Source organism: Pleurodeles waltl, chromosome 2_1, assembly GCF_031143425.1.
Source record: "Pleurodeles waltl isolate 20211129_DDA chromosome 2_1, aPleWal1.hap1.20221129, whole genome shotgun sequence".
In the NCBI taxonomy this organism is placed as follows: Eukaryota; Metazoa; Chordata; class Amphibia; order Caudata; family Salamandridae; genus Pleurodeles; species Pleurodeles waltl.
In genome coordinates, this window is record NC_090438.1 from 674089234 (window position 1) to 674102040 (window position 12807).

At 39.8% G+C, this 12807-nt stretch overlaps 1 protein-coding gene across 3 annotated transcripts in view; it reads left to right on the top strand.

Moving 5' to 3' along the window:
* Positions 1–12807, top strand: part of PIEZO2 (piezo type mechanosensitive ion channel component 2) — a 1085167-nt gene that overhangs the window by 197012 nt on the left and 875348 nt on the right. For all 3 annotated transcript variants that reach the window (XM_069216450.1, XM_069216468.1, XM_069216460.1), the window contains exon 2: positions 6998–7093. In XM_069216450.1, the coding sequence (XP_069072551.1) occupies positions 6998–7093 (96 nt within the window). The remainder of the gene's footprint in view (positions 1–6997; positions 7094–12807) is intronic.

Genomic DNA, 12807 nt, shown 5'->3' on the forward strand with positions numbered 1-12807 from the left:
GGGAGTGACCCGGGGACAGATTTCCCTAATGGAAATAGGACGATCTGCCCCCAAGGGGAGCAGAAATAGCCGAAAATAAATCCCCCCAGGGGAGCAACGCTTGCCTAAGGGGTCTCTCCCGTTGCGTGAAATTGGCACAAAAAAATATCCCTGGTGCCTAGTGGCTTCCGCCCCCCTTGGGGGCAGATCGGCCTAATGAAAATAGGCCGATCTGCCCCCAAGGGGGGCAGAAATGGCCTTAAATAAATTTGCCCTGCAGGGGAACGACCCTTGCCTAAGGGGTTGCCCCCCTTGCATGAAATTGATGTAAAACAATTAAAATCCCTGGTGTCTAGTGGTTTCTGCCCCCCTTGGGGGCAGATTGGCCTAACATAAATAGGCCAATCTGCCCACGGGGAGCAGAAAAGGGCTAAAAATATTTTGTCCCCCTGGGGAGCGGCCCTTGCCCAAGGGGCCGCTCCCCTTGTGACATACACAAAAACAAAACAAATTCCCTGGTGTCTAGTGCTTTCTGCCCTCCTTGGGGGCAGATTGGACTAAAAAGAATAGTCAGATCTGCCCCCAAAGGTGGCAGAAATGGCCTAAAAGTACATTTACCCCCAAGGGAGCAACCTTTGCCTAAGTTGTCGCTCCCCAGATAAATAAAAAATAAATAAATATTAATAATTATCCCTGGTATCTAGATATTTCTGCCCCCCCCCTGTTGGCAGATCGGCCTAGGGAGCGGCCATTGTCCAAGGGGCCACTCTCCTTATGATATAAACAAACAAAAAAATCCCTGGTGTCTATCACATCGGGATCGGGCAGCAGAAATGCAAAGAGAGACTTAAAATGAGAGGAAAGGCCTTTCCTCTCCTTTCATGCCTCTCTCGCCCCCTCCATGTGATTGGAGGAGACATGCTTTTGCATTTCTCCTCCAATCCGTGCTGGAAGCTGAGCCCGCTGCACTGCCACCAAGCCGGCGCCAATGTAAAGGCCCTGGTTCCCGCCGGCCCAGTAGGAAAATCATAATAGGGCCAGGAAAGGGGTTCACCACACTGGCGACAATGAGTTTGGACTCATAATGACCCCCCTATTCTTTCGAAGTGCCACGTACAAACAAGCTAAGATGGAATGTGATCCTTTCTGTGAGTGAGTCATGGTCTTAAAGTCTATATCGTTGCCTGGATTCCAGGTATGATGAATATCAGTCAATGCACAGAATGAATAGATTCATGTTTATTCTTAGCTATTTCTGAACTTTTTGTTTGTAAGAGAATACAAAGGAAAGTGTTATGTTGCGACAAAAAGTGAAGTCGTTTGTTGTTCAGAGCAAAAATCACATTGCTGCTACATTAATAAATTAAGGTTGTGCAGTATTTTAAAGCAGTAACAATTGTTATAAGATGGTAAAGGGTGTAAAGGGAAAGACTGAGGCTGGAAGAAACAAATATATGAAAGGGAAAGAAAAAAAGGTAAGAGGGCCTAAAGAGGTGTTAGTCTTGATCTTTGAGTCATTTTGTTTCCCTTTTTTGATCCTTGTAAAGATCTCTTTATTTAGTGGGTAAATGACTGCTGCTTTAGTTGGATGAAGATTATCTGACAGAAAGTAAGTACTTCCCTTTTTAGTGTTCCTGATGCCATATTTGTATAGTAGTATGAGTAGATTATGTCAAAGAGTGAGTAACTTAGGCATAATGTAGAAAAGCTGGAAGAGATGTAAATGGAGGCTATTTATAACTAGGCCCTTTTGCCATAGGCATCCAAGGAGCAGTACAAAAATGAATACAACTTAGTTAATTTACATGACGAGTCAGTAGGAATGACAAGAGAAATGTGGAGATGGGAAAAAACAGGGACATCAAGTGATGAAAGAGGTATATGATCCCACTAAATTATTATTTTTCGAATGATGGCCAGTTGTGCAAAGCTTTGTTGTGGGTCACAAATGGCCCGATTTGCAGAATCAGGCCATTTAAGACTTTAAAAAAAGCATTTGGAATGTACAAAGGTCCTATTTGCGATTCGGTAACCTATTACCAAATCGCAAATAGGGTTTGCGATTCGGTATTAGGAAGGGGTGTGTTTAGGGTGTCCCTTTCTAATGCCAAGTTGCACTAGTATGTTTGAATGTTTTGCGACCTAAATGCAGTCGCAAAACATTTGCATTTTACCACCTACTTTAAGTAGGTAGTAACCCATTCACAAATGGGAACGCATCCCCAAGGACCCCTTCCCCTTTGAGAATGGGTGTAAAAGTATTATTAGGAGGAGGCAGTGGTCCCAGGGGTCACTGCCTAAACTTAAAAAATGAAAAGAAAACACTTAATTTTTCTTTTTGAAATGCTTCCCATTTTCCGTTAAGGAAAACGGGCTGCATTTAAAAAAAAAACATCGCTTTATTGAAAAGATCGGTCTATTTGCGACACAATGGGAATCGCAAAAAGTGTTAACACTTCAGTACGTATGTGTTTGTGATTACCAAATAGCAAATCGCAAAAATTCAGTATTTGGTAATCGCAAACACTTACTTTGGTACATCTGCCCCTATATTCTTTATAAGTCGAACATTTTAGCGAGAATCTTCCTATTGTGTTGTTTCTCCCAAAACACACCTTTTTGCGATAAATTGACATGGATTTGTTTTTGTTTGTGTCGATTTTGCTCTGTTGATTTTATTACTCTGCCTATGACTGAAATATCAGATGAGACAACAGTTTCACTACTTCTAGTGATTCTGCTATTTACAATGATGAAATGCTGTTTGGCATACTTGATTGTGATTTTAAGAAGCTGTTGTTTACTGTTAATATTTCTTAAACCAGTGTTGTCGGCTTTGAATATAATGGAATGTTGATTATATTTTATTATGGTTGTATCTTTTATACCAAATAAAAACTATTTAAATGGAACGGAATGGAAGTTAACTAGTTGTGGTTAAATACGTGTAGGAGCCTGTTGGGTCCAGGACTAGTTGAGGGCTGTCTGCACGATATTATTCCTCCTGAAATCAAAACTGCAGGGCATGGGGCACTGGTGGAGACAGAAGTATTCCTGACTGGAGGATGTTAGTGAATAATATGTGGAAAAGTAGCTTCTGTGCCTATTCTTGCATGTTTTTGCCCCTTATTTCATTGAAAGACTTCCCCTGATTGCAGCAGCTTAAGTATGCACGTGAAATACTCTCAATACACACATTCATATGGGATCTTGAACCATCACTAGGATTACCACTCCACTCCTTATGCCGGGTTTCTCTCTCCACTTATGCTAAATGCGTGAAGTGGAGAGGGAAATTGCACTTCAAATTCCAGCTTGCGTTTTCCCCCCTCAATAAAAACCATTAAAAGAGGGAAACTTTTCCTCAGCCTTCTTAAAAAAACGATTGCATTATTGCCAATGGTATGCCTTCTTCTGATTCTCCAGCTTCTTTCACACATATATCTTTGAGGGGAAGGGCAATCTTAGATTATTTGGTGCTTGGTTATTCTTCCTACTGTCTACTGGAAGACCTTAAGATTATAAACACCCCCCAGAGTGACCATAATTTGCTTTATATCACTGTAGAAACGAACATACCACCTTGGAAGTTTGGTGGGCTAACTCAGAGTTTTGATTAAAAGACAGGGAGGACACAGTGGAATTTTAAAAGGGTTGCAGGCATATCAGCAATGTTAGTATCTGTGGTTGCTGATCTGGTTAGTTGGGAGGGTATGTAACTGCAAACTTTTTCCAAATTCATGAAGCAGCCGTTAATTAACTCCTCTTCTGGAGAGTTAAAAATTGGCCGGAAAACGATCCTCGCACACTGCTTGATCTAAACAGGGAAATAAATAACTTGGTCAGGTCCCAGTATTTAGTTTATTCTGGGGAAAGGAAAGTCAGGGTAGCTCTGTTAAAAAGGAGAAAGAGGCGTCTGAAGGCCCACCTCGCAAAAGAATCTGGGGATAAGCTTTGGATCCATCTCCGGGAAGCAGCAACTAAGGGTCAGGCAAGGCGCTTTTGGGCATTGGTGGGTAATGGCTGCGGATCTAGAGTCCGTCCATCACCTGTCGTTATAGCTGAAGCCCGCTGGTCTGAATTTATCGCCTTCCTGTACGCTTCAATTGGAGTTGTACTGTTCCGGACCCCTTAAAGTAAGGGGACGCACTCTCTTATCCCTCCCTCAATAAAAGAGGTAGATTTTGCTATTCATTCTATGCGTTCCTTTGCTGCAATGGGACCTGATGAACTTCCCATCAATAAAACAAGACATTAGCTTTTGGAGCAAGATCTTACATGCAGTCTTCAGAAGATGCTGCCTCTCCAAAAGCATACATCCCTCCTGGGTTGGCAGTATCATTGTACCCTTATATAACAAGGGCGACCGAAACTGCCCTGCCAGATCGCCCTCTTGGACGCAGTGAGCAAAAGTTTCACCAAATGTCTGCTTTCCAGACTCACATCCTGGGCAGAGGAGAATAACATCATCCCCCTGGAACAATCTGGATGTAGGCTCAATCATAGTACCCTGGACACCATCATATGTCTTATTAGTATATCAAGTCAAAATTCCTTCATCCCTTCTGTATGGTGTGGAATTCACAGATATCTCTAAATGGGTGCTCCTAAATCAGTCAGAAGGAAAATCCTTAGAAAACTCTTGACCGTTAACACTGCTGTTTCAGTGGTGGCCTTAAGGCTGGAAATAGTTCTCCAAAGTACGTACGTTCAAGGATTAGCAGGGGTTATACGTTTGGCCACTTCACTTATAAAGAGTGAGGAAAACACCATAAGATCTATACTAAGGAAAGAAATCTTCCCAGAAAAGAGTAAGGCCAAATACTCCTTTCGTAAGAACTTTTCTTGAAAGGCTGGAGCTGGACCAAAGCCTGGGCCTGGAATTATCTTCATTGCACTTGAAAGTTAACCTGAAGCAGGCAACGTGGGCATTGAGTTTTCAGCTAGACCTTGAGAGCTGCAAAAAAAAAAGTTATTTTATGAATTTAGCAAATACCCTAGCAATAACAAAAACACAACCTTATATTACATGGAAATTCCACACAGAGTTAGGGATTTCTGGATGCTGCTTCGCCAGGGTTTGCTCCCTTTGAATACACTACTGGCAAAATGGTATGGTACAGTGAAAGAGTGCAGTTTTTGCCTTGCTGAAACTCAAGATTTAATCCACGTATTATTTGTCTGCCCATCCCTTGCCTCATTCCTGCGTAAATGGCTAAAACCAATTTGTCTTCAGCACTCTTTGTTGTCTGCGTCTGAGTTCCTCCGAGCCTTGTATGATCCACCTAATGAACTATTTTGTTTTAGAATTTTTTAATTTTTTCTAATGTTTTTTATATTTATTCTAAGTGTATATGCTGAAAAGCAAGCTTATTGATTCATAAGTAAACAGGCATTGGGTGCTCCATGAGATAAAATAATTAGGTGGTCTTGAATAATAATGCACCTTATTATACCCACATCCCATAAGGGATTGGGCAGTAGTATCCATTATATGCCTACATGAGGTGTTTATACTTAAATAGGCATTGGGTGCTATATGAGATAAAATAATCAGGTGGTCCCAGTATAATAATGCATCTTATTATACCCACATCCCATAAGGGATGGGGCAATAGTATCTGTCATATGCTCACTTGAGGGGTTCTGTGGTAAGGATGAACAAGGCAATTGACGTTCTCATTCGTTTGTAACTCCATGATTTATACATGGCTTATGTAGCTCATGGCTTAAGCGAAGCCCCTTAGTAGGAAGCACATAAGGAAGAATTGGGTTTGGTCAATGAACACTTCAGTTTGAGTACATGTCTATATTTGTAGTATTATGGGCAAATAGGCAACATTCGAGACTGTGTTTGTATATATTGTGTTCCATCCTTTCATTCATAGTGTTCTATTTGTACTTTTGCACTCGTCACTTTTAGGTCAAATATGGATGGTAATGAGCTTAAATTGCCTAATATTCTTGCACTTAATAATGTTCTAATTGCACTGATGCGCGCATTTGCACATAGGAGCAAAGTAGTGTGCAACTATAAGTTCGGAAAAAGTATTGCTGAGCACTTTTATAGAACATTTTATTGTATAAATTTTAAACATGTCCAACTAGATTTTAGGTGTAAAGGGTGGTAGAGACAAAAGTATTGTTCTACTGTTTATTCTTATGTGGACCTCAATTGGGTTCCAAAACATAAATAAATAAAATTGAATTAATGCAACACCACTCATAATGACGGCTGATGTTTTGCCTGGAATCTGGACATTTTAGTAGAGAGGAAGACATGAATCCCAAATCATCTGATTTCTGAATTAGCTTTTTGCCATTTTTTTGTTCAACTGGTCGATGGAGTGCAACTTAAAACGTATATTAAGGATGCTACTTTAGCAGCCTAGTGAAAAATCTACGTACAGGGTTATGGTCAGGAAAATTGTCCTAATTTTACACTGTCATGGATTTGTCCAATGTATAGCAAACATCCCTCGTCTGCTTACCTCACATCATTGTTTTTTTTTTCTGCTAAATATCGATTGATATATTGGTCATCTGTGTGCAAATAATGTACAATGCTCTCGATCCTGGCAAGTGATTTTTAAAAAAAATAATGTCGTAGACCCTTTCGCCTATTTTTCGGTAACAATTAAAGAGACCGTAGAACAAATATACTGTGTACATCCACTCTCCCCTGCCCAGTCATGCTAAAAAAACTGAAAAGTTAAATTAAGCATAAATATCGCTGGTGGTATCCTAAAGGTGGAAATGTCTTGTACGGTACCCTAGCAGATCTACCGCTGTTATTATTATCATCGTAGCATCTCCATAGCAACACGTGGGGACCGCTTTACTGTTTCACTCCCAGCAGTGATTCAGCAATCAGAGAATGTTACTTCTTTTGTACCATAATAACTGTTTTTCTTTGTTTCCTATGTGGTTGTACATCAAAACTTGTTCACTACATGATTGAAGGTGGTTGATGGACAAACTTGATTGCTTAACTGATTTCTGTTCTCTTTCCCTCCAGGATGCGTGTTCCGGTACAATGGGATATCGTTTGTCTACCTCATCTACCTCTTGCTCATTCCTTTGTTTTCAGAACCAACAAAAACAACAATGCAAGGTACGATTTTATTCTTGTTTTCTTCATAAATGTTTTGACTGCTTACATTGTCTACATTTGCTTCTACTGCAAGGTTGAAATGCTTTTTACCCGCTTGATGTTGTGCTTAGAATGTACGACCATGTAAAGTAGAGTTGTAGTTTGGTATCTGAACTCCAACAATTATTTTTTTGTTAGATGCCTGTTCAGGTCATGGGACTATCACAAGCCATGTTGTCCAAGTAATCAGAAATTGTAGTAGTCTTTGATTGAGGTGCCACTACTTGACTTCTTTGGCATTAATCATTATGTGTACATTTATTTTGCCAAATATACACAGATGTGTATATTGCATATGATGTTGTGTTTGTTTTAGCATGGTCATTGCAAACTGTGTTAGAATGTTTATGCAATGAGGTGTTTTTATTATGGTCCCTGTAACAGGAACACTGCGACCATATTAATCTATTGAATCACTCCAGCCTGTGCTGAGACAGTGGGAATGGAAAGACTTTTAGGTAAAGAAAACAGTTGCATTTTAATGACTTCAATGAAGAACAGATCTGTGTGAAGATAGCAGGCTGAGCATATACTACAAATTAATTATTTCCACACCACAGGTTTCCTCAGTCTGACTTCTTTCCCACCAATCAAATGGCTTCCTTTGATCACTGAGCATGAGCAATGAAATACACAATTTAAAATTATGTAGTATTTCACCCGATATCAAAGAATAAACTGTGCACTTATAATATTAACACATCTCCACCATCATACTGCGTTTTTCATTGTGCCAATTTATAAGGTCTATCCTAGCCATTAATTCGTCATATTAAAACTGTCTACTTCTCTTTTTTAAGTTATGTTGTTCAGGGAAGTGTGTGTTGCTCAAGGCAGTGTGTTAGCAAACCAAACCGGACATAAAACATTACTTTGAGCAGTGATAGTCCAACGAGAAATGAGTAACAAAGGATATCGATAGATTTGGAAACAATAATGACCATAAGAGGAAAGAGCAGTAAATTGCATAATTTTGTCAAAAGTCAGTCCGTGCCATTTTATAGATCCAAAAGAAAAATAATGAGATAATCAAATGAACTGTTCTTCTGAAGGTGAGGTTGGTCAAGTGTGTACCAGAGTACATGAAGGTGATTGACCATAGGTGCCTGGGAACACACTGATCCACCACAACTCTCCAACCCATACTCTTGTAGCTTATAGACCTCCTTTGGGTGTTCACTTTGCCAGAAGTATTATGCCAACAAAAAATGTCTGGAAGGGCAAACAAAGAACTTTTCTAGCACCTCCGAGGTCTTTTCTGGCAGACAAATATGCCCTTAATATCAGTTACATCTCTTTTCAATTTAATTGGCATTCTGAGTTATGAGTTTTAAAGTGTTCCAATATGTATTTAACTACTCGAATATGGTGCCTCTCAAATTACACTGTGGGCTTGTGCTTGAAACCTGTATTGTGTTCTTTAGCAATATGATTAGTGTACACTATATGCCGTATATTCTAAACCCTTCTGACATTTATTATTTTTGTCAGCCATGTTGGCAGGCAAAGTTTTTGCAAAGCCTTGGAAATAGGATTGACAGAATGGTCTTAACTCACCCATTTAGTTTTAAATATCTGAGACAGATGTACAAAGTGTAACTCCATCCTTCATAAAAATGTAAGGTCAATCCATTCCAGCCATGTGTGTTAATTTATAATATCAATGTATGCCAATAATAACCTCAGTCCAGAGTAAATTGTGTGAGATGGCAGGCCATTACACCTGGGATCCAAACAGCCTATATAAGTGTTTTGGTACTTATGGTGAAGGTATTCTAAATTTGAATGATCAAATCCTTCATTTAACTTCCTTATTTGTCCCTGAATTACACGTTACTTATCTGTCACTGGACGCTAAAAGGTAATTCTAATGTGTTGCACTTATAAGTCCCTAAATCATTGAAGGAGCAAACTGTGATACCTATCGGTTTGCTACATTTATGAGTCCTAGGCATTTTCCTAGTATCTATAGGATTTGGGGGTGTCAATGCTCAGAAAGCTGTGCAATTTGCAGAATTCCAGGAAAGATATTATTCTATAATTATTATTGCAATTTCTGTAGCACACACAGTTCACAGGAGTAAGTGTTATGAATATGCATATTTGCACATGTAGGTTTGTTTTCTGGTTTCTCCATATGAAGAATATTCTTCCATGCAGAAAAACCTTTCCTCTGCATCTCGAAAAATGGGGTTCTCTGTGTGTTTTTCACACCCAAATTAAACATTTACTCAATTTTCAGGCACTAAAATTAAGGTTCAAATTGTGTATGAAAAACTACTGGAAAGGTTCATGAACAGCATCATAATTACCGCTGTTTGGGAGATTGCCATTTTCCCAGAACAGTGACACACTCCATCCCCCTGGAAACATTCTTCTTTCCTCTCCTAACTCTCACCTTATGTCCGAAGAGAGTCTGCTTTACCTATAAAGCAGTAGCAGCACCTCCCCCACCTCAGCGCCTTGAGACCCTCACGAGTGAGTAGTGCGCTTTACAAATTCTTGATTGATTGATAGATTTTCAACAATCATATGCTTCATTTGTTCGTGACAATGTCCATTGATCTTTGGAATTCCTCTTGACAAATTTCTGCAAATTCAGTCCTTGAGCTATCTAATAGGCTTACTGTCATGTCTGTGTAGAACCTTATGTCTCTATAGAACCTTAGGATTCTGAGGAGAAGCATCTCTGTATGATAGTATTTATCTGGGGAGTGAATAGAAGTCATAGTTTTAAAAAAATCCAGTTTGTAACTTGCTTCACTCAAGGTAATATTTATCTGCATTTTCTGTGAAAATGTTGGCTCTCAATAACTATGGAAAAGCATTACATAATGATGATTTGAAGCGCTGGCCTTTTCAATTGAAACCCTTTTTTGTACTTTTAGGTACTGAAATCAGTAAAGTATTTTTGAAGGATGATCCAAGAAATCAAAGAATTTGTAGGTTGAACAGCAGTTTTTGGGACATACAGTTAAACTCATCTGTCATATACATATGTCTATGTCAATTAAAGGGTTCAATTATATCAGTGCAGTTACTTATGGAAGTACTACAATCTTGGGAATCCCAGATAAAATGTGAGCTTCTGGCTGTGCACAACAGAATATGTTGAAGGTAGAAAAGCAGAGCTAGTCTTCAACCCTGCTCAACTGTTACTGAGAAATAAAACTGGAAAGCAAAATACAACAAAAAGATCTTATATCCACAGTAGTGTGATGAGCCATTCCTGGGGCATATTAGACCCTCATTTCAGACATGGATGACTGTCCCTGGCTGATGTCTAATAAAGAGTCATGATTGGAATTAGTCAAGGTGCTTTCGGAATGTTAATGGAATATGTATCTTTTCTGTGGCGGACAGCATCGCCGTCTCTCTAAAATGAGGATAATAGAGATAGCTCTAAAGTTGCCTATGATATATAGGCTCAGTGAGGTGCCATAGTCTCTAATTCCTTAAGTGTGCCTGGAACAACTCCAGAGTCCAAGTTCTAGTTTATTGAAATGACATTCATATCCCTGAGAAAGTGCCAAAGTGCAGTGCGTACGGAAGCACACTAGTCCATGGGAGTACTATGGATGGAAACGTGTTTGTCATGTGACTTGTATGGTTAGTGTTTGCTGTTGTGCATGAGGATGAGAATTGTGCTCTTATTGCGTTTTGTCTTTACGCATATGCATGGTAGGAAGTAGGAGTAATTGATAGAATGCATGAGTATTAGTTGCTAATGTTTAGATAGGCAGTACATGTCTGTGTATTTGGCCTATGTTGGAATGGTTTTGGTTCCATGAATGTAAGCATAAATTGATCAAAGCTTGCAACTGCAGCTATGCAGCTGAGCCCACAGAGATGTATAGAAGAACATTGCATAAGACGCAGAGCAGCCAATAAAATTAGGCATTATAGCACTAACAGTGGTGAGTGCTCTGATGGGTGATGGGATTAGTTTCAAAGGGACAAACCAGTAGAGATGGGTAGCCAGGTATATGCCTGATGAATCTGTCCAGGTGTGGCTGGAATGCCCTATAAGTATGGACAATGGAAAATCAGTCCTATTCTATGCACTCCTAAATCTACCAGGTGCAGCAAATGATTACCCATTATGCAACAAGTCATAGTACAAATTATGATCTCTTCACTCAGGAGTACAGTATGAACAGCTCATAGGAATTTACATTATTCAATAAGCTGTAGCATGTGATATAAGGTTCTTTGAAGTTATTTTGAAATTCCCCTTTTGAGCAACAGGGAGAAATCAATAGGATTGGACATATTACCGAGTAGCACACTGAACTCTCTTGGGACAGGCATAATAGAACCAGTCTGGGACTTGATCTGATAAGTTCAACCAGGAATGGCAAAGATATAACCATTATGCAATAGTCGCAGTAACTTCTCTGTGGAGTCTACCATGGAGCAGCTTTTGAGCAACCCACAGGAATTGTCACTACCCCACTAGCTATGTTATATGGTCCTTTCAGTGCTCCACTAAACTGACGGTGGTGCAACTAAAGGAATCAAGAGACACCAACCATACGTGGGTTCTGAAGCCCACCCCTGACCATTGAAAAGACAACCAATAGATGAAAATCAGTGATTCTGTGGAAAAAATGCGTTTATGTTATACAAACAAGAGCAGTACAAGGGGCTTGGGGTATGATCTCAGGACAGGCTAGGTCACATATTCAGACTCTTGGCCCTAGCAGGCCCTACTATTTCCACCAACCAGGAGGGACACATTTAATGTTTCCATCCATTGCCTGGACTCCTTGACTGAATGCCCTGGAGAGGAATTTAAGATGGCGGCTGTAATACCCAGAGATTTATGAAGGTGAATAACAGTTTCCAATTAGGGTACAGCCATGTGTCCTGGAAGTGTAAGATCACCCATAGCTTTGTGGTGGCTTTAGAGGTATGGAGAGCCTATGCTCTAGAGGATGGTTGAGTGGGTGCAGGAGAAAGGACCCTTGAAGTAAGACACCTGAAATAAATGAACAGCAAAGCAATGGGCTTTCAAAACAGTACTTCTTCTAATTAGCCTGACTTTCAAATAAACTTTACCTTACACGGAGTGCCTTCCAATGCTTAACAGATTTTAAAATGCAAATGTCCACTAAAGTTTCTCTTGGCCAGGCCAGGCTTCCAAATAAGCTAAACTCAAAATTCGTAGTCTCACACAAACACTAAACAGTTTTTGTTAACAAAGCATAGCAGTGTGGAGTCGAATTACATTTTAATTCCTACGCAGCCCGAACCCCCAGATGAACGTTTGTTAACAACAGTCCTAAATGTCTAATCATTTTTAAAAGGCAGTGCTTGCTTTGTATATTGTGATTAAAAACTCACTTTCATAGGTAGTTTAGCAGCTGTGAGTGGGCCTGCGCTTGGGAAGGGGCAGGTGCTGGAGTAAACAAGGAAGTCCCAGCAGGTTAGTCTCTTAACTACAATGGCCTTCTTGTGAAGGAGAACAGTAGCAGGATTGTTTTCAAATCTTTTCTCTCTACCTTTATTCAAGTATTTCAGTAACTATTCACTGGTAGGTGTTTAGCTTCCTGCTGGAACCCTGTTGTGTTCCTCCTGTCATAGCTGGGAAATCAATAGAACAAACAGCTTAGCCAGTGTGATACCTTCACTTTTGAGCAACTTTAACAGCTATTGATTTTAACACATACACT